Source organism: Haplochromis burtoni, unplaced genomic scaffold (genome assembly GCF_018398535.1).
Source record: "Haplochromis burtoni strain Fernald_Lab_line unplaced genomic scaffold, NCSU_Asbu1 Contig_386, whole genome shotgun sequence".
NCBI classification, from domain to species: Eukaryota; Metazoa; Chordata; class Actinopteri; order Cichliformes; family Cichlidae; genus Haplochromis; species Haplochromis burtoni.
The window spans coordinates 330690-352394 of NW_024582747.1; the positions used below are offsets into that span (position 1 = coordinate 330690).

The 21705-nt window shown below is 40.8% G+C and overlaps 1 protein-coding gene across 4 annotated transcripts in view; it reads right to left on the reverse strand.

Annotated features, from left to right (window-relative positions):
• hdac4 (histone deacetylase 4) overlaps window positions 1-21705 on the reverse strand; it is a 123575-nt gene that overhangs the window by 94220 nt on the left and 7650 nt on the right. For all 4 annotated transcript variants that reach the window (XM_042212663.1, XM_014340675.2, XM_005944116.2 and 1 more), the window contains exon 2: window positions 15042-15236. In XM_042212663.1, the coding sequence (XP_042068597.1) occupies window positions 15042-15063 (22 nt within the window). In that variant the 5' untranslated portion in view covers window positions 15064-15236. The remainder of the gene's footprint in view (window positions 1-15041; window positions 15237-21705) is intronic.

Below are 21705 nucleotides of genomic sequence, written 5' to 3' on the forward strand. Positions count from 1 at the left end.
TGTGTGTGTGTGTGTGTGTGTGTGTGTGTGTGTGTGTGTGTGTGTGTGTGTGTGTGTGTGTGTGTGTGTAGTTTACTTCTGCATTCACCAGCATGTCACACAAAACCAGACTAGGGGATTATCTGTAATAATAGTGACTCACTTGGGTTTTAGAAGAGTTTACTATAGGATTACAGACCAGTCTGATGCTGAGTGAATTGCACTGTCATTACAATTATTAATATTCATACTGGGCTCATACTTACACTGTATGTTTCTTTCAATGAGTGTTCTGATTGCACGAGCACCAAATAACGCACTACACTTGAACTTCACGTCTTGATACACAAGTAACTTCATTCTTTTGTATCTAAGATAACACACACACACAGATGGGTCATAACTGGCTTATCTTTGGATTGTTCTGCAGCATGTAGAGGGTGTGACTGATCACAGTTGGTTTTAAAAATGTTTAATGATATAATTTGTCCAGTTTATTTGATAAACTTTTAATAATCAAATTATCAGTTTGATATCTCAATAGCTTATATTAAAGCCACTCGGATTGTTGGGAATTACTGGGAATTTTTAACCAAGTCTATCACTGACAACCAGAATGTCCTTGTATCCATCTTCTTCCTCTACCAAATGTCTATGGGAACAAGCCAACTGTGGAGATACTTACTTTAGGCTTAGTTTATTTGTTTTTCCCCCCTCTCTCTACGTGCCCGGTGCAGGATTGCTTGAGCTCCTTCACTGAGCCTTGTGTGTGGATTCATAGTTCCCATGCCATCTGATGTCAACAAGCTCCTTCAGCAACACTAATCCACTCCTGAAACTCCCCTAGATCAGTTAGCAATGGAAACAAACTGAAGGAGAGCCAACTTTCACACAAGTGTTGTTTAGAACTCGAGAAATCACCTCATAAAAATGTAAATAACTTGGGACTCATCTCACATGCTGTGCTGCCAATCACATTTGTGTATGTAAACAGGAACGAATGAGGTTAAAAAAAAAAAAAAAAAACACCAAAATTTAGAGGATGACAATAAATCAAGAAGCAGAAAAGTTAAACTGGTGTAAAAATAGCCAAAATTTATGCCGGTGTTCATTGGTTTAGATCAACTCTGGTGTTCTTTCAAACTCTTCATTCCATGTTTAGTTATGAGTCAAATAAAATTCTGTCACAGTCAGATACACATGTTTGTGACAGTTGAGTTAAATACAAGCTACGTACGGTGAACATGACCCAAAAAACTCATTCACGCAAAAGAAAGTAAAGTCGCATTTGCAGAGGGATGATAAATGAACATAATTTTTTTTAATAATAAATAGATTTATTTTTTTTTCAAAAAAATAGAATAGTCAGTGTATTTATGATGAAGTTCATGTTTCACTCAGATTGGTCCACCTGTCAAAGAAGACATGGGGGACAAACAAAAAACCATAGACACATTTATGATTAAATTCTGAATGAAATTTAAAACATTACTTCAGAAACATAAAATATGCACAGCCTATAAAAGTTGCTTTTCCGAAGTCTAAACTTTATCTTTATGGGCATTGCCATGTTGGTTTTTCTAAGCCAGACAAGGCTATATTTAGACAAGAGGGTAGCGTGCCAAAATATCAGTTAATTCAAGCAAGCTTGGTTAGCAGCATGCAGCACATAGACGGTACGAGTCTACACTCAGAGACAGACGTCTGCTAATTCGTACAAAATAGGAGAGTATTGCTCACCAAACGTAGAACACAGACAGACTGTTAGTCCAAAATATCGACACATCAAGTCATAATTAATTGGCAGATAATTATAATTGTACTATAAATGCTTGAAAATGGCACAAACAGCATAAACATGTTTGAAAGGGTGTAGATCTGTGGCTAAAACACCACTCAAAGTAGCACCACCTCTAATAATACACACTTTAATTCTTAATACAATTTACTGAGATGGAAACTTTGGCTTTTATATAATAAAGGTTCCCAATTCATATTAACCTACTAAATTAGTGAGGCAATTGTACACCACTTTACCCCATGCATTAAGTGCTTTACCTGCTTGCATCCGTGCCTACAGCTCATTTAGAATCACCGTTTAAGCTAGCATGTATATCTCTGGACTGTGGGAGGAAGGACAGGATGACATGCAAACTGCAAACACAACCCTGGCGGTGATCAGAAGGTTCAAACCCAGAATCGTCTTACTGTGACAGTGCAGGGCAACAATGTTAACGGCTGCACCATCCTCCATGTTGGTTTGCAGAAAGTGAAAAATCAGCAAGTAACTTGTTTTTTCTTTTGTCGAGTACGGTTGCAAACTTGTTAATATCCTTGTTTATGGATATTAACAAGGTTTAGCCTCAAGTGGACATTTCAGGAACTGCAGTTTTTGGCACATGCAAGATGGCTTCATTTTTCTGCCCCATAAGTCAGCAGCTATATAGAATGTGTAATTAATCTAAACTAAACAGACATTTAGGCACATATGAAAGCGTATGTGGATCATATTCCTTTACTTTCCTACTCAGAGGAGATTTTCTCTGTTCAGACAACTTAACTAAACAAAAACCTTCAAGGTCAATCTCTTCACTCCATTCCACTAGTAAGCAGTCCATTAGCCAGCTCATCTTTCCCTAAACGCCTGGCATATTCAGAGAGGCAGTGTTCGGAAGGGCTGTGCTGAGATCACAGAACTGTCAACATGGGCCTCTGACAAGGCAGAGCATTGCCATTACTTTCATGTGAAAGGATGGGTTAATTATAAGATTTGGTTTCTAATATGAAGCCTTTCAGAGGAAGTGGAGAGCTTATACCCGGTAATTAGACATAAATCGTTTGACTGAAGCAAATGTGGGGATGTGGGGGAGGGGGTGGGTTGAGTAAGATCATGCTTTGTCTGTGGCAAGGAGGAGAAAATACAATCCCATGGAAACACAAGCTGAGTTTTGCACACAGGTTTAAGAACATGTTCATTGTAAGGTGATGCAGTAGGACCTTAAATCTATCTCATGGTCTATTTTGTATACTGACAGAAAACTACACACACAGCCATTTAGGATAGTTTGTTTTCTTCTAATTTCATTAGGTGTTATTGTGCCGTAAACCAAGTAAATATACTCCATGGTTTGAAAATGTGCCATTCTCTTACTACTCTGGTCTAAACTGAAATATCTGCATCTGTCCAGAACTATAAACCTTGACTACTTCCCTTGACTTCTCTTTACATGGCAGCAGATGCTTGCCCCTCCCGAGCCTTGTTTTGGAGAATGTTTCTTCCTGCTAAAAGGGAGTTTTCCTTCCCACTATTGCCAAGAGCTGGCTCTAGTCTCATCTGGGCGCTCCATTTTCTCCCGCTATCAGACATCTTTAATCAATCGTACTGCCAACGTGCGCTTGATAAAAGTGCTGCCTTACCGCTGGATCTGGTCCCAAAATACACAATGTAGTGAATGACTGACTATTCCCCGTGTGTCCATGCACAACACCAACTTAACAACTAGTTCACCTCAGTTCACTACAGATTTTATGACAGAAAGAAAACACGCTCACGATGAAATGTTAGAATGTACCAATACCAATGAACAACTGGCTGAATAAAGGTAGAAAGACCTCTCTGAACACTCTCACTCTAACCACAGTATGACTAAACATGCTACAATTACAGCCTTTGACCGCTTGATTTTGAAGCACCATTTCAATAAGTGTCAGCCGCGATGGATTCATTATTCACATAAAAGGGAAAAATGAAAGGGCCTGTGACTGTGCTTGCCCGGGGCAAAAACACAAGGAGTATGTCCTCAAATACTAATAGACCCACACGACACACTAACGCACACATACAGTAATGCGTTGCTTACCGTTGGCTCAGTCCCTTCACCAATTTTCCCCCTCTAATTACAATTAAAATCGTCACGCTTGTTTTTATGCAGCATAATTACACCAGCACAGAGCTGAGAATGGCTTGCTTGTTTGTTGTGGTCGCAACAAAAGGGCCTTCAATAGCGGAGGCCTGTGTCCAGCCTGACCTTTGCCAGCAGAGATGGAAAGCTGTCTATTTTCTCTGACCTGAATATTAGTAGATTGCCTCTGAATGTCATCTAGGGGATAAAAGGTTATTGGTTCAAACCCATTTTAGGAAATGTATTTCCAACGCCACACAATCCAGGACACCAAATCGTCACATCTAACAACTTTAAGGACGAATGCGTCGTCACATTAGGGCTGTGCGATATGACCAAAATCTCATATCCCGATATAGGACATCTATCGTCCCGATAACGATATAAATCACAAAAATTGAACATTTTCTGTAAATTCTGTGAATCTCGGGCAGTTCGACTTGCGTGAAGTGTTTCCAGCTGGGCGTCGTGTACCTGGGGTTGAGTGTTTTAACAGATGCTTGAAACTATACATTTTTAGGCATAAGTTGTAACGCCCGCCGTTTTCTTTGTGAGTATTTATTACACAGCGTGCTGCGGGGAAACGCCTGTTCTAACGTTTGAGTCTAAGGTTTATTTTTTAGCACCTGACGGCTCTTTTTTACTTCTCATCCGTAAACACTCTGCATCTTTCATGTGATTCAATTTATTTTGAAAAGTCTCAACAGGATCTTGAGCTTTTTTGTGAAAGGTTTGTGGAAACTAAACCAGCGGACACGCGATGGTTTTACCAGCGTTGTTGCTAACGACAACGCATAAAAACAGGCGCTTGTCCGTCTATATTGTGGTTATATTAAATATAAGAGAATGAGAGACCTTTAAGAAATTAATAAAGCCACTACAGTGACCATCAAAACGGTGAAAAAATATTGCCGTAAACAGTTTATTTTGCGACACCACTAAACAAACGATAGCGTAAAATGAAGCGATAGACGTTTTTATATCGTTATATCGAACAGCCCTACGTCACATGATAAAGAAATTTTCACAGAAAGTTTGCAGTCATGTGAAAAAGTAAGTACAGCCTTACATCTTCTAATTAAGAGCTCAGGACCAAAACTATTTTATCAGGAAGCTCTAGAAGATTTCCAAATGACCACAAGTTTCTAGGAGCAAATGTACGTTTTTAAAGTCTTTTAAAGTCTATCTGGCCCTGACCTTTATTTGGATATTTAAACAAACATATACATATCTACAACAACAACACATGAAAGCCAGAAAATGGTTAAGAATCTATGATTCACCGTGTGCAAATATTTGTAGCCATCTGTCTTACCTGCAGCACATTAAGTGACACTTCGCCGGCAACTAAGGCTGAGTAATGATGTCATTCAGGCACTGTAATCTAGGGCTGCTTTTAGATTGCTGCCAACATTATTACAGGGCTTCACCTCACTGAGTAATGCAACAGGCTGCCTTGATCCGCCTATAAAGACATAACACCAAGCTCATAACATCATCGGGGTGAGACCAGAGCAACACTGTGCACCTGGACCTTAAAGCGGTATTCAAAGGTGCTGGCAGTGCAATTAAATCAATTCTATGATGGAAAACTACCACCGCGAAGACGGCAGTGGGACTGGGCTCTGATGTGGCTTGTTTATGTTTTGGTATGAGCCTACTGTGTGTTTCTGGTGTGAACAAAAAGGAATAAGAGCTCCATTAGATCTGTGCTCCCAACAAAATGTCCTTTGTTCTCCAAATAAAATACAGTTGTGGGAGAGGAAAACACTGGGGAGGGTGGATAACTGGTGTCTAGTAATAGGGCCTATAAATAGATCAAAAGCATATTTCCCTGTTTTTTTGTTTTTTAGCCCTGCCACTAATAATCCTCAAGGCACCCTGCACTAACATAAACTTGTGATTACTTCATTGGAGCGAATTTAGATGAATATGGTTAGCCTAATGATAAAGGAGGAATTACTTTTCATATTAGGTTCAAATGTCTTACATGTCAAATATTTCAATCTTGAAAGGATGAGCTGCTCTGCACAGCTCTCGATAGATCTGTCTTGGACCATGCTCAACAAAGGAAATGCCTAAAGGTTGATTCTGTTCATCTGAACGCCGCGTTTTCAGTGGGAGAAACATTATGTCACTCATCCAAGTGACATCTCCAATGGTTCAAAAATAAAATATTTTAGAAGAAGGACAAGTCACAGCATCAGAACCCAGAAATACCCTCTTAAAATCCTTAAAACACCTGCATATTTAACTTTCCAACACCCACAGCAGTCTTCACTGTCCAAGTGTTAGTTTCTGTGTTAACCAACTGTTCAGTCCCACCAAAAAATCCTCTGAGTGTGCATCTTTGTCAGGTCAAATAAACATTCCCACGGAAGAAGCGGTGTTTGTGTGCGTTACATGTTGTGTCAGCATCTTCCTCTGCATTGAAATGCTTGCCGAGTGGCTTGTCATTGCACGGATGCTCATTAATAGAGTTTTAGCTCCCGTTGCAATCGTGTGAGAATGACAGAGAGCCTGATAGACGCAGACACAAAGACAAAAGCATTGTCGGCCTGACAAAGAGGAGATAGTTTAGCATGAGCTCAACAATCAGTGACATTTCACTGAGCTACAGCAGAGGAGTCCTTATATTCGATATATGCGTACACAGACACACTCACAGCAAATACACCTTTCATAAACTACAATCTTTCTCATAGTTGGAGTTAACTCCAGTTAACAAGCTTCCAAACTCACGGGTCACAGCGAGTCATATTTCTTACCCAACTAGCTCATTTATCTAGCCAACACCAAGTCTAAGCAGACTCTTGCTGCTTCATTCATCTAATAGGCTGCTGCCTCTGAAAGCTGGAGAAATGAGCGTGCTACGCTGTGGTAATGGATGTAAGAGAAATCTGGTAAATTACGAAGTGGGAGGACGACAAACCTCATTTACATGCAATTTGACTGATGACGAGTGTGGCTGAACTCGGTGATCTCGCATAGATTAATTCAGGAAGTTTCCTTGTTCCCCAGAGTAAAGGCTTCATGTAGCCTCTGGTGATATGGGTATTCTAGATAATGCAGAGTTTTACGATCTTATGAGTTTATGATAATATATTTGGATGAAAACTGGGCTGTGGCTAGTCCGAGACACCAAGGCTTCCTGTTTTAACCTATGTAAAAAAAAGAAAATCCTACTTCTATCGCATTAGGAAGCCAGTTGTTGCTTCTCAAAGACTTGGCTAAAGTTTTCAAAGATCGCCTGCTGGAATATATTTCGTAAGAGCAATATTTTTGCGTTATTTGTCATTTCTGCTGTTTGGTCAAGAAATGCTGAACAAGATATTGCTGCTCTTGATGAGGTTCTGCTTTTAAAAGTAGGACTTCATCAAATAAATCAATAAAAAAAAAAAAAATCAGCCAATCCATTGTTCTTTCTGAATTATCATTATCAACCTAGAGCACTAAAACACAACCAGACAGCACCCAAGAGTTTAGTTTCTATTCCAAATTATAGCCAGATTAACCACAGCCAATATGATTTCATTTCATATAGTGAAATCAGTGGCAGTTGACCAAAGATGAGAAGAGAAGACAGCTTAATATCATTAGTATAATACATTTTAAAATGCTGTTATAGCATATAAAATCAAGCAATGACACACCAGACTAATGTCAAAGTGTCTTCCTCCCATTTTTCCCGTCAGCTCGCCAATGATCGGACTAAGGTCGCGTTTTCATCTTTATCTGACTCTTTAAAAGTTCACAGGTCACTCTGTGTGAACGTAGCCTTAATGTTCACTCAGTTCACTCTGTGCGGCTAAATATACCTGAAAACATAAACTTGACATTTTGCATATCAACCACCCACTCATGTATCACTCCACATCCAAAATAGCAAGTGTGTTTATCCAAAACACAGATAATGCAGCAGCACTACTGTGGCTTTGTGCGCTACAGCCAACAAGCAGCTTAATGCTAACAAAAATATCACAAATCGAGGATCTTTCCATTCCACAAAGATGTTTTTTATATTACATTAAAAGATGGAACACACACACACACACACACACACACACGAATGGCAATGGAAACAAGATATCTAAATATAGCTTTGCTTTTAATTTGACCAGCAACATCATTGCAATGTCATACGGAAGAAATTTTATGAAAAGCAATCTTACCTGCTATTTATTTAAGACATAGTTAATAAGAAGCCAGTATGTCTCAAAAAAAGGCTTCAGATTGCACACATTCACACATGCAAGCTGCCAAGTGCAACCACAGGAGTCGACTCTTGGCAGCTGAGCAGCTCCATTGGAGCAGTAGGAGTTCAAAAGGCTTGGTGAGCACACGGTTCAGAAGGAGGAACATAATACACTCACTTAAACAACCCTGATTTCCCCAGATGAATCTGAGTTATAAAGCCAGAAACCTCCACGTCTGAAATCGTCTTCCTCTACCTCAACAACGTCACTTGTGCCATATTAGGAATCATCTCTTGCTGCAGACTGAATTTCATCAGTTAACTGGAGAACTGGTTGAGTAGTGCTGCTTAAAAAAATGTCAAGTCCCTCTTGGAATGGGTTGGTTTGTAGTACTGTTCAGTAAAAGCAACAGGCAGGAAGGTTTAGGGCCAATTTGTTTCCATTATGACCTTCTGAGCAGGCTAGAAGCACCAAGGCCCCACTCAAAGTAGAGCCGTCACATGGCAGAATCGTGGCACAACGCCCTACTGCTGCTGGCTGGTGCTGATAGAGACATTATCTTCTCACAGAGGAAAGGAATGAGAGAGAAGGAGGTTTCTGTGAATTAATCATGAATAAGATGCCGTGAAATGATGTCAGCTAGCAAAACTCTGAAGATTAGGCTGCAACTTTAAATGATGTTAACCAGGATCAGATTGTTTGGGGAGTATCACAATGAGAAGACAAGAACAGTCAAAAGTTCCACAAACACAGAGGGGAAAAAAATAATTTAAAGGGCATGTGCTACACTCATTTCCAGTTCCATAGTTTTGGTATTCTTCCATGCAGGATTCACATTACAAAAATCATTATTAGTCATATCCTGAATCTCTAAATATACCTCCTTCTCTTCCCTTTAACCCCTACCTTCATCTGATTGGCTGTTTCTCACAAACAAAACATTTGAAGCCATCATTTTATACCTCAGCTCTCAATTTTTGGTGACAAACATCCACATTTAAACTTTGTGAAAGAAGTCGATGAGTGATGTTTTGATGGCAATATGCTATTTTCTGTCAATAAGCGCTGCTGTTATCTGCCATTAGCCTCAGTTAGCTGCTGTTAGCCAGCGTTAATAAAACTGTCTTTAAAGTGAACGTAACATTGTTGGGCTCTGATGCTAAGTGAATAAACTCTCATATGATGTGAGGATGTAATCAAACTGTGGGAGCTAAAGTGTGATTTTTAGGATACCTGAGCATAATACTAGCTGGCACCGTTAGCTTATAACAGCGGTCCCCAACTCCCGGGCCTCGGACTGGGACTGGTCCGTGAGTCGTTTGGTACCGGGCCGCGAGAGTTGAGGCTCAGGTGTGAAATGTATGGTTTTCAGGGTTTCTATCGGTTTTCAGTGTTATTTTGTCATCGTTTTTATCGTTAACTCGGTTTTCCTGGGTCTTTTCATGTGTGTTATGAATAAATTTTCTTTTTTTTGGTACCAGTACTAGTTTTATTTTGTTGTATTTATCCGCAACACCTTAAAGGCCGGTCCGTGAAAATATTGTCAGGCATAAACCGGTCCATGGCGCAAAAAAGGTTGGGGACCACTGGCTTATAACCTGTTGTTGCCCTTTAGCCATTGAGTTCTCTTCTCCTCCACCTTTGGTGTTCCATGTATGTGGTCAGTTTTAGCTACATACGAGAAACACAACTATTTGCATTAATCTCTGTCCCAGCCACTGCATTTAAATATGGTGGGGCAACATGATAGCTCCCACAAACTACAAACCCAACTCCTATGTATTTTTAAGAGATTAATTACAAGCTCATGAGAATGCATCAGTTTTCTGGAAAATGTAACTACACACTATAATTAAGAATACAAACCTTTTTATGTATTTAATAACCTCAAAAATTACTGACAGACTGACTTTAAGCAACTGATAAAGCAGTGCAAGCATTTAGAGTCTGAAAGCCGAGCTTTTAGCTCCCTGAGATTGCTCGTACATATCTTGACCATGTTTGATATGCATAACTGTAATAGAGTATATTTCTGGGGGAAAAAAATCATAATTGATCCACTAAAAATAAAATAAAAGCTCCATTAGATAAACCAAGACTATTACAAACAAGTTTACAAAAGTATGAGAGTATTCTAATATCAGCGACAGTCTCTAAATATCGGTTTAGTATTAAAATAAACATTTCAATCTAAAAATAAACCTTCCTCTGCTAAATGAATTAGTCATTTCTAAAAGTTTATTCATCATCCATGACATTAATCAGCAAAGCAAATAGAAACCTTGTTAAATGTCAGTTTTATCAGACCTGCATTAAAACCTTAAGAGGCAGAGTTGAGATAAGAGTGTTTAGACTGTGGTCTGAGTGGATGACTGCTTATCAGTTAATCTTAATCTATGGAACTGAGTCGCTGCAAAACCACCCAACTGTTTCTGAAACACGCAGTTTCTATTTTTAAAGCAACTTTCCTGCAAGGCAAGACCTGCTTTTTCAAACCACCAAATTGGTGCCACAAGTACAAATCTGCAGGGGAATGCCAATCATAGCGAGCGTGGCGGCTCCGTGGGGTATTTCATGCATTTTTAGCCCGCCGTGGCACACAGAGTTAAAGGGACTCGGGGCTTATCCTCGGATTAATGCCTGGAAAAGTTCATTCTGCCCCGAGAGATCCAGGGTGCACCGAGTCCTTCCTAAAAGGGATTGTGTAACTGCTGGAACTTTTGATTTTGTTTTGTTCATAGAAGCAGGAGGATTACATCCTCAGAGACCCACCTGACCCACCTCCCTCTTCTCGGCTGTCCCCTGCTGAACTCAGCGGACTTCATCCCACAGCCAGATGGGAAATACAGCAGTACACAGATATTCTTTTCAGAGCTTTCTGCTGGGCAGAGGTCTTAAAGACAATGGGGCCCTCTTGCATTTCACTTCTAGATGTGAAGCCTTACGCGTTAATCTTAGAGGTCAATCATTTTCTTCATTTCACTACTTATGCCAGACCGGACATCTGGGAAAAACCCCATAACTACATACAAGGTCAGCTCATGCTGTCATTTCATTTCTTTTCCCCACAAAGCAACGTCACATGCAGCAAGTATTAAGTTTCAGGACAGCCTCGTTTACTAGCACGGCTGCTGAAAGATTAAATAAGAAAAGAAAAAAAATCAACACAAAAGGCCGGGTATGAGAGGACGTTAAAAATCCATTACCACATTGTCACTGCTACCAAAAACAGCCCTAAAAATAATCTAATTATGAAATGATCTTTAATTACGTGAAAGAACACTATGCATAACAAAAAACACAAAACCGCAATTCAGTACCGAGCTTCTTGTTCCTGCAGCGGCAGCAGCAAAGCTCTGAATGCTTAATAAATTCTTCTGAAGGCTGCACCGCACGCTTGTTTCATCTGACAATGAAACTACTTGAATGGAATAGTCTGGAAAACTGTAGAGGGGAAGACAATCATGAAGCAGTAATCTTATTTCTCCACAGCAGCTCCCATTGTTCTCCTAAAAATGCTTCTGTTTAGTCCGGTTCAGCTCTCATTCCAATCCATCACTCCATTGAGAAATATTCTGCAGAGCCAAGGATAAATTAGAACAATAACCGCGCTGCGCGATTTGAATGCAGCAATCAGGCTCGGATAGGAGAGAGTACCGTTGTGCTCCTCCAGCTCTTACTAGATAGCAGTAGCTGCTCTGTGCACGGCTGCAATCAAGCCCAGATGAATTGAACCACCTCGCTCTGTGTTCGACTTCCCTGATAACTTCCTCTGATTAAGCTCCTGCTTAATTCACTCTGCCTCTCGACTCTGTCGACTTCAGTCATCTTTAGACAACTTTCAAAACGTTCAGACTTAAACCATCAATTAACACCAGAGCCTTCTCCGATACAGCGACACCGGCCTCTGTAAATGAGGAATCATCGGCGTGGACCGGCAGGTGTTAAGCTCCCTTTTTGAAGATTATGCTTCACTTGCAGTGGCCTGGCCCAGGCTAGCCACTCTCTTCTAATCCACCACTGCAAGCTTTTGATAGCTCCCACTGAGAGTCTTTATTACAATTTCTGATTAAAACCTGGAGCCAGAGAGAAAACGAGACAGACTGAGAAATTAGAGTGACAGAGGAGAAGGAAGGGCAAGTGAAAGAATTAAAAATTACTCCCATTTCAAATGCAGGAGCGTAAACTGCAGAGCAGCTGCCTTTGATTACCTTTAAATCTAATACTTAATGCTTAAATTTTGTTAGAGGAATGAGCTGACCCCAAAGGCCTAAACACGTATCTCATATTCTGACAGGAAACAGACCCTCCAGGAAAGACTACAGAATGAAACCCTGCATTTTTAGTTTAAAACTGCGACATTAGCACCACTACTGAAATGCTAGAACCAGACAAAATTGACGAGAGCTAAGGGAAAAAAACCCCATTAAGATCATGAAGAACGCACTGCCTCGATCAGTAGAGAAAACAAAACAAAACAGTCTTATCTGGTTTCAACTCCAGCATCATTTATGAGGCGCTTATTGTGCCGTCCTTCCTCCCTGATACTGAATAATCTCTGGGATAAAATCTACACATGGCTGTGGTCATCCCAAAAACATGAATAATTCACAGCCATCTGCCATAAACCAACAGTCTAAATTAAAAAAAGACCGAGGAGGTGCGATTCCTTTATTGTGATCACTTCTTTTATTTTGTGTGTGTTTGTGTGTGTCACAGAAAGGAAGTGTGGGTCTGCTTTTGATTCACTTTATTACGTCGTCACAGGAAGCGAGACGGACTCACGTTCACACCTACAGATTTAAATAATTAGCAATTTAGAATTCGCAGTTAACCCAACCCATGCATATCTTTGCACTGTGGGAGAAAGCCAGAGTAGCAGGAGACGTAAACACGTCTCTACCTTCTCGACAATTTAAGCCAATGTCTGCAGTAAATTAGAAATGAAATGTTAGATGTAAAATGTTATTATGTACAGGTGACTGTTGTATGAGGTTAGTGGAAGTCTCCAAAATGATCACGTGTGTAATTATCAGTAAGGCTGCTGGTTCTCAAATTTGGGGCCGAGTGATTATTTTACTCACAACTAAGCCTAAGACAACAGCAACAACCTCACCTTTAACCATGAGAATGGTCTGTTAAACAACGCTGCGATCATTTTATCTCCCCCAACTGGTTAAAGGCTCTTAAAGCCTCACTGCTGATTAGCACTGAAGCTCCACACCATAAAAAGCGATCTTCAGAGTTCCAACTATCAGTTACTTTAAAGCAAGTGGTTGTCATGTTGAAAGTGATATGTTAGTCAAGAATGTCATCACACCTACTACGTTAAAGTGACTAAGGTGCTTTTGCGGACATGAAGCAGACACGTTAAGATGCCGCCAGCATTTCATGGTTTCAAGGCAAGAAAAAAATCCAGCGGGGAGTTTTCTTGGTCTCACTTTGTCAAAGTTTGTGGCTGCTTTGTTTACACATTCTGTCCAGACTGCAAACATAAAGCATAAGTACTAAACAGCAGCATCCATATCATCACGGAAGAGGAGGCTGGGGCCAGTCCAAGAGGCAAGAACAAGACTGAGACTGCACAATACACTCTGACCCAACTGCATACAACATCCAGGATTTTTTCTGGTTAGACTCTAGAGGTCTCAAAGCTTTTTTAACCAGCTATACAAGGCCTCCAGCACCAGACGGCCCCTCTCTCTGTTTGTGTTCCAGGCCGGCGAGTCGCTATGCATGACGATTTATTGACGCAAGATCCCCCTCAGCCAGGACTGCCACCGATTACTGCTGCTGGAGAGAGGAGACGAGGGCAGGGAGAGGGGGGTAGACAGAAGGGGAAGGTCTTGCAGGGATAAGAGAGTTTTTCTGTGTGTGTGTTCTAGCTCTGCCTCCAAGGCCATAAACCCAGTTCCAAAATGCCAAGTAGCATGTCAACATGCCAGCCTTTGCCACCCAAGTTTAAGTCAGACAAAAGGCTCTTTAGTCCTCTAAGTGGTGGTCTGAAAAAATAGGAAATGATGATCTGTCATACGTGGAAAAAGGCTTTACCAGAACTGCACAAACTGAAGGACGACAAGGAGAAAATGAACTGCTAACATGAAGTGAAACTGAGCAACGAGAGCTTAATTTCTGAGCTCCCCAAAGAGAAGGAACGTCTGGCACTGGATGAATGCTCTGGCCTAATGCAAACACAATCACCCCTCACCTATTTTTTGTTTCATTTCATAACAGCTGACACTTGTTTTTCAAAAGATTTGTCCATCAGCAGATTGTTAGCCGTGACGTAAAAATTCCACCTCCCCAAATGAAATGAAAAACATGCGACGAATACAACTCTTCCTTTAACTAAACACTGGAGAAACGTCATCAATTCAGATTTATTATGTGAAAAAAACCAAAACTGCTAAGTTAAATATTCTGAGCATGAGCAGGGAACAGAAATGACCAAAATAAAAAGGAAATGAAACAGGAAAATACGGCCCACTCCAACGATCACTTGCATAACGCAGCGTATTTAAGAAAAAGAAAAAAGAGGAAGAAGACCAAGAAAGAAATCAGTAAATATCTTTGGCCTGTGCCAGTTTTCCCCGTAATGTGACGACATGAATCCCCTCTGACGCAAACCCCTTTGAAAAGCCTTTTGGCAGGGACTAAACCATTTCTCCAAACACTTTTCAAAAGAATAGAAGGTGATGCCAGCAAGCTACATTGTGTCACACAGAATCTTTAGTACTGCAACAATTAATAAATGCCTGTGAAATCAATTTGCTGAACATGACCAACACAAGCAGAGCTTGATGGGAAGTGAGGACACAATGGACCTTTTGTCCAGTTAAGTAAAATAGAAAATCCAGACCTGTGCTAAGGAGGAAAAGAATATATACTTTTCCCATAACACAGCAGCTATAAATCTATTCAAAATAAACTGCCGTGTTTAAATTTTACATTTCTTATTTCTTACCTTGGCAACTGTGAGAGCTCATTGTTATGGCTGCTGTTGCTCGTGCAGACTTGATGTGGAAAGAGAGGAGCGAGGGCGTCAGTGCGCCTCTGTCATGGTCACCATCGTTCGCTACCCAGCTCGACCAAAGAGGAACATGGATTCATCACACTGTGCCACAGAAGAAGACCTCGTTGGACTGCTTCACCAAACAGCCTGTGAGGAGGAGATACAAAAAAAGCGGGGGATTTCATGCAGGCGCTCATTTATCACTGCAATATGTTCCAAATTTTTAAACAAACTTAAAACAAACACGTTTATGGTTTTTGCCATTCATTTATTCCTCCCTGCACAGGCAACAAAGCACAGACAGCCCTGCATGCCAACCAGCTTTCAAAGAACTGATGACCCCAGTTCAAAGTTTCTGCCTCTCTTCAGCCCCAATTAAGTCTCTTGCACAAAACTGTCCAGGACATTCTGACACATAGTTGGTGAAAACCACTGACAATTAGAAAATAAACTGCACTGCAATTTCTGCTATTGCTGTTACAAAACAAAGCCAAGTGTTTAATGTTCAACAGCAACTTCCTAATTGTTGTAAATCTGTTATGAACAGTCTTACAATTACAATTGTTGCTAAAAGTGAGAAATAAGGTGAAGAAAATGTGGCAAGAATCAAGTTAGGACACGGTCCTGAGTCGCACTTTCTCACATGCAGCACACAGCAGGAGACGGTCTGCAACAATGCTGGAAACACAGAGTTCAGTTTAGGTGAGAGTGTGTTCGGCAGGCAACACACATGGCTTGCAGAGAATTTCCCGGACAAATACCCTCTCCATTCTCACAATCGGACATCACGCAGCCTTTGCTCTGGGGAGCTGCTTCAGTAAATACTCTTTAATATTCAATCCAACTGGCTTGGAGATTTTCATTTTGACATAAAACTCGGCTCAGTTATACAGAGAAAAGTTCAGGGCAGCAGTGCAGGTGTTAAACAGCTTGGATTTGGTGGAGAAAAGCAGGAGCGGGAATTCAGTCTATGCAGGGGCTGTGAAGATGAACTTCCACAACAGCTTGTGGGCTTACAGGACTGATGTTCTCCAATGCTGATGGTTGAACAGCCAAGGGAGCAACAGTGGGGCTAACTACGAAGAGGGAAAAAGTACAAAAAAGGCAGACTGGACATTCGTTTTCATTTTTAACACTCTGTTGTATATTTTGGCATCTCTTCTCCACAGCAGGGGCTAAACCAAAGGACCAACAACACAGCAAACAGCAACAAGAGTAGCCCACAGGGCGGGTTGGTCCACATATTTTTGACACTGCCCTCAAGTGACAGGAGGCGGCTACAACATGTCCATGTGGGTCTTCCAAACTTTCAGTGCACGAGCAAATTTAAAACGGAGACTAAAAGAAAGAGAACGGAGTGAAAGCAAACCGGCAAGTTGTATAAAATGTTTATTTTTTTATCAAATCAAAATGATTCATTTGAACCATCTGGCTTTACTTAAAATCACAGCATGTTTACAGAGTAATGCGAGTCACTATCAGAACTGTCATCACAACACTGCCTGAGCCACACCCAGCAAAGAGATTGAGCAGGTGTACATCGGTGATTAAGCACTGCAGCAATAATACACCGCATTTTTCACATTTATGCATCAGAGCTTACCGGGGCACACGCCTTTGCAAGCATTTTAAGATTTGATCACATCTATTACTGTTACACTGTTACCGTGTTTGCTCCCACAGTTTGCATGGTCGGCCTGGGAAAGTCACTGCCTAAATGAAAGGCTGTAGTAGAGCCCCAAATGAAATGCAAACAGAGGCTTCATGAAGGCTTAGACTCACCTCTGAGTCAACAGCAGAAGAAAGAGGGGAAGAAAACTTTTCATACTGCCTGGTGTTTGTGTGTCTTATGCAATCAAAACTGCAAGCGGTGCGCAAACAAACACACAGAGAGGCCTCTGGCTCTTCAACTTTAACCGGCAGAAACTAAAACTCACCTCTGTCACGTCTAACAGGTGTCGGCAGAGCTGAAAACAAACATGTGGTAATGAGAGCTGCAATCAGTCAGCAAAGTGCGTCTGCGCTCCCTTCTCTTTCTCAAACAGACACACTCGCTCGCTCTTTAAAGCTGCTAAACTGAATTACTGTCACATACCTACGTTCAGTTCTGTTGCGCAGAAAAATAAAACTTCATGGAAACGTATTCCTGCCAACAGTCTCCAGGCTCTTACCTCAGCTATCAGGAATTACCATAAACACCATAACGGTCCCTTAAGTCTAGAAGAAAATCTGAGAAACCAGATTATTAATTGCCGTCAAATGTGAGGGGAAAAAGTGTCAGAGTACTGATGGGATAACTGCCACTTGTGACTTTGAGAAAAAGATGAATGTGTTGCTATGACAAAAGTCAAAACACAGTATTTCCACTCTTTGAGTTGAGTGTGCTCTTCATAGCATCTTTCAAGCCATGGGGCAAAACAACAATGGAAGAGGTTTAGATGTCAGTCTGAATTCCTGATAAGGGTGTGTGTTTAGTTACATGTACACTGGTGAAACTTGGATGACCGTGAGGGACACCGAAAATGGGTGTTGATGGATTTGCTGAGGCATGGGGTGTCAGAAAAAGTCGCCAGGGTGCCAACTGGAGGGCAGTGGAGCTATTCTCAGCTCAAACCACCTATTTTTGTCAGACGAGTTGTCTCACACACACGCGCACGCGCACACACACACACACACACACGTACACACACAATGTGCTTTTACAGTCTGTTATAGTGTGACAGCAGTGACTTTAGGCATTTTCTCCTCCTGCTCTCTCTGTTGCCAAACACATACACCATGGAGCTCAAAGACAGGCCTTTACCGACTCCAGCCAGTTGCAGATTGCAAAGCTGATCTGTTGTCAGTTGTGATGCTACTTCCACATGACTTCATTTTTTTTCTCCTGGAATCTTAATTACTCTACGGGGATCCCATTAAAAATGGATCTTTGTACAACACTGCAGATATTTCTTTTTCCTGCACTGTGGCACCATAAAACACATCACCTGCATCTCTTCAAGCATCTCATTTTCACCGGCTAACTCGTCTGGATAAGATTTATTATTCTCATGCAGTGAAGTTTGGATCTGGAAGCGTTTCATGGCGCTTGACAGGAAAACAGCTCTCAGGACCCCTTAATGGACTTCATTTCCCAAGCACTCTGAGCACTGCCGGGAGTAATCACGATAGCATAAAAATAACATGTGGTTGGATAGTGAGCAGTAAACAACAATTAAGAGACCCCTTGCATAGCTCATGAAATGAATCATTGAAAATGCATTTGCTCCATGAAGACCGCCTCAGCCTCTCAGCCCTAATTGACTATGAATTATTCAGCTGGCGATGAGATTAGTGCCTTGTATGCCATGGACTGACATGTTTCTGAGGTGTAGAGTCTTTACAGTGTGATAGCAGCTCAGTATTCTTGAAATAGATGTGGATGGCCCAACAGGAAGCTTTTTGCTTTATTATTACCACCAAGACAAAAGTAGAATATTGTAGTGTGTCTGACAGGAGCTGGTCGGTCCATCTGTGAAGTAGAGCTGGGCGATATAAGATTTTTTCATATCACGATGATTTTTTCATTTCAGGCGATAACGATATCTATCACGATATAAGCCAAATAACTATATTTGTAAGATTTAAATGTGCCGTTGCTCACAAGTAAAATGTGAAATAATCAGCAGCTTGTTTTTATTTAAATATTTATTTCCCATAATAAGTTCAACAGGGTAGATGTACTTAAGGAACATGAGACTTTTTCAGATAAATAAAGGCAAATATTGCAAACTACACAAAAGGCAGCCGCTAAAGCGTTTAAGTTTCAAAATAGAACAAACGAAACAGACTACTAAATTGTCAATTCCACTTAGAAACAAAATATTAATTCTAAAAATAAATCTTAGTTTGTTTTACAGAAGAACAGACAAAACTGACTAACTTTTGTCAATATCAAATAAACTGAGAACTAAAAGGAAATTCTCAATCTCTCCTTGTTGTATAGCTGAGCTTTTCAAACAGTTTTAACAGTTACTTTAGTCTGACAAAAGCCGAATGACGAATTAGCGCTTCCAGTCAGAGACTGAGGCTACGTCCACACGTACACGGGTATTTTTGAAAACGGAGATTTTCCGTTTTCGTTTTAAAAAATAATCCCGTCCACACATAAAGGCAGAAATGAAGGAAAACACTGCTATGAACATGCCAAAGCAGCAGGTGGCGCTAGATTCCTAACCGTGCAGAAATGTTGGCCAATCAGAAGTCTAGAAGCCTCGGTGGGAAAAAGTAAACAAAGCTGGGGCATAGAAGCAGAACCGAGTCGTATGTGTGGACGGACAGTAACTGTGTGTATATGTAAGCATTTAAACACTGCAGAGAGTAGAATTAACAGTAACAGTATTGTAGAAATTCATTTCACCGAAACAATAACGTGGCGCACAGTGTGACGCATGCACCAGTTTATTGTATTTCCAGACTTGCTTTCGGCACAATTTACAGTGCACGCTACTCTGTTTTTTGTCAGACTTGAAATAGCCGAAATACCTTCACACTACGGAACTTCTATGGCTCTTCCGTTCGACAATCTCTCCGGCATTGGAACCATCATCTGTTTTCTCTTCGGTCACGCTCGGTTGATTTTTCTAGTCGGCACACTCATTTCCTCCATTACCCGCTGGCTGCTTCCCAAACAAACACACGTGCGGCTTGGCACTTGTGCTGTACGTAACAAGTCACGTGACGTGACGCTGCGGCTGTGATTGGTTCGGCTCTGCGCTACTTAATTTGGATTGGCTGTTCTTTTTTTTTTTTTTTAAGAGGACAAGAGCGGCGAGGTCTATCGCGATAGTTTAATTTCTCTATCGAGTAAAAGTTATATCGCGATACATATCGTTATCGTTCTATCGCCCAGCTCTACTGTGAAGTTCAGGGTATAAAACAAGGGCTGGGTAATGTACAGCTGATATAATTTCAAAACATATACCAAATGAGACAGTCCTGTTTATATAAGAATGTCCTTTGATGCTGAGGTATATAAAGTGTGCCCTAGATAAAACTCTCTATGCAGACTCTCACTTTCTGCAGTTTCTCCTGACGTGAGTGATAACTAAAGTTTGAGGCATTCGTTAACTGAATGTTAAAATTGCATTTGTTACTGAAGCTGATGAGGTTTCCTGCTTTATTTAAACGAGACACTAAGAACAAAACTGCTCTTTTCAAAGCCAAAATACTCAACAACAACAAAAAAAGATTCAAATCTCATAGTTTTAGATTGTACATGCCAAAGACCTACGAGAACAGCTGAATCACTGCACCACCACTGCTTCCAAAAAGCCTGAAACCGTCATTGCTTTGAAAAGGTAGATTGTGGTCATAAGAATTAGAACCTGTACTCCATCACTTTTGGGTGCGTAAACCCTAAAACAGGTCTTGCATTATATCTGCCTGCGTGCACCTTCACAGAAATGACTTAATTCTTATTTTGACAGTAGTTTTGGCACAGTGGACAGGAGCTTAGTCCTGCTGGAAAGTAAATCAGGATTTCCATGAAGCTCATCAGCAGATGGAAGCATGAAGAGCTCCACAATCTCGTGGTAGAAGGCTGCACTGACTTTGGACTTGATGAAGCACAGCTGACCAACAGCAGCCAACTCCAGCAGATCACACCCCAAAGCATCACAGAAACGTCACGCTGGACTTCAAATCCATTGGATTCTGTGCCTCTTTACTCCAAAATGTACTTTTATCTGAAAAGAGCAGCTAGACTACTGAGGAACAGTCCAGGTAAGACACTTCTGACAGTGTTTCTGGTTCAGGAGTGGGTGGATATTTGGATGAAGTCTATTCAATGACACCAGCCTCGTCCACTTGAAGTTCTTTAAATCATCTTTTCTTTAAAGTCCTCATTTTACTGACACCTTTCCCTTCATATCAGCTTCAATACAGCACACAATGTTCCACATCAAAATGCAAAACAGTAACAGAGTACATGTTAATGAAATGACTGGAGATAAAAATCATGAGACCAACCTCGAGACCTGGTACCGGAGTTCTACACAAATTCAAATAACATCACGGATATTGCATTAAAAGTCTTTTAAATTAAGCGACTTTAAAATGTTTTAAATGCAGCTACGGTGAAGGCAAATCATTACTAAACATTCAAGCCTAAAGTGGTGGCGGTCGTGGTTAAAATACAGTGTTTTATTTCTGAATAACATACCATTTTAGCATTACTTCTGTTCATGTACTGACTCATCTTCAGTCACTGTTTTTATTACTGGGTTAACGTCACAAAATGCTGGAATTCATCTAAATGTCAAATAAAATATCCCGACGCGGGTGAAGCACACCAGCTAAATGCCCGAAAATTCACTTTTCCTGCATCCTCAGCTGATGGTTGACTCAACCAGATGCAACTTTTTATGTTGAGTTATTTTTTTAAATTAATAGTTTGAGAATATTAATGCAACTAGGAAGGGAATATGAACCAAAATTCCCATCACAAGAGCAGACAGATTACCTGAAATGGTCTTTCTTTTGCCTATTAAAAAAAATGGCTATTTGCACAATGGCTGAGTGTGCAGGCCTGTCCATCACAGGTACCAAGCTCTAACCCAACACAGCTGTGCTATTA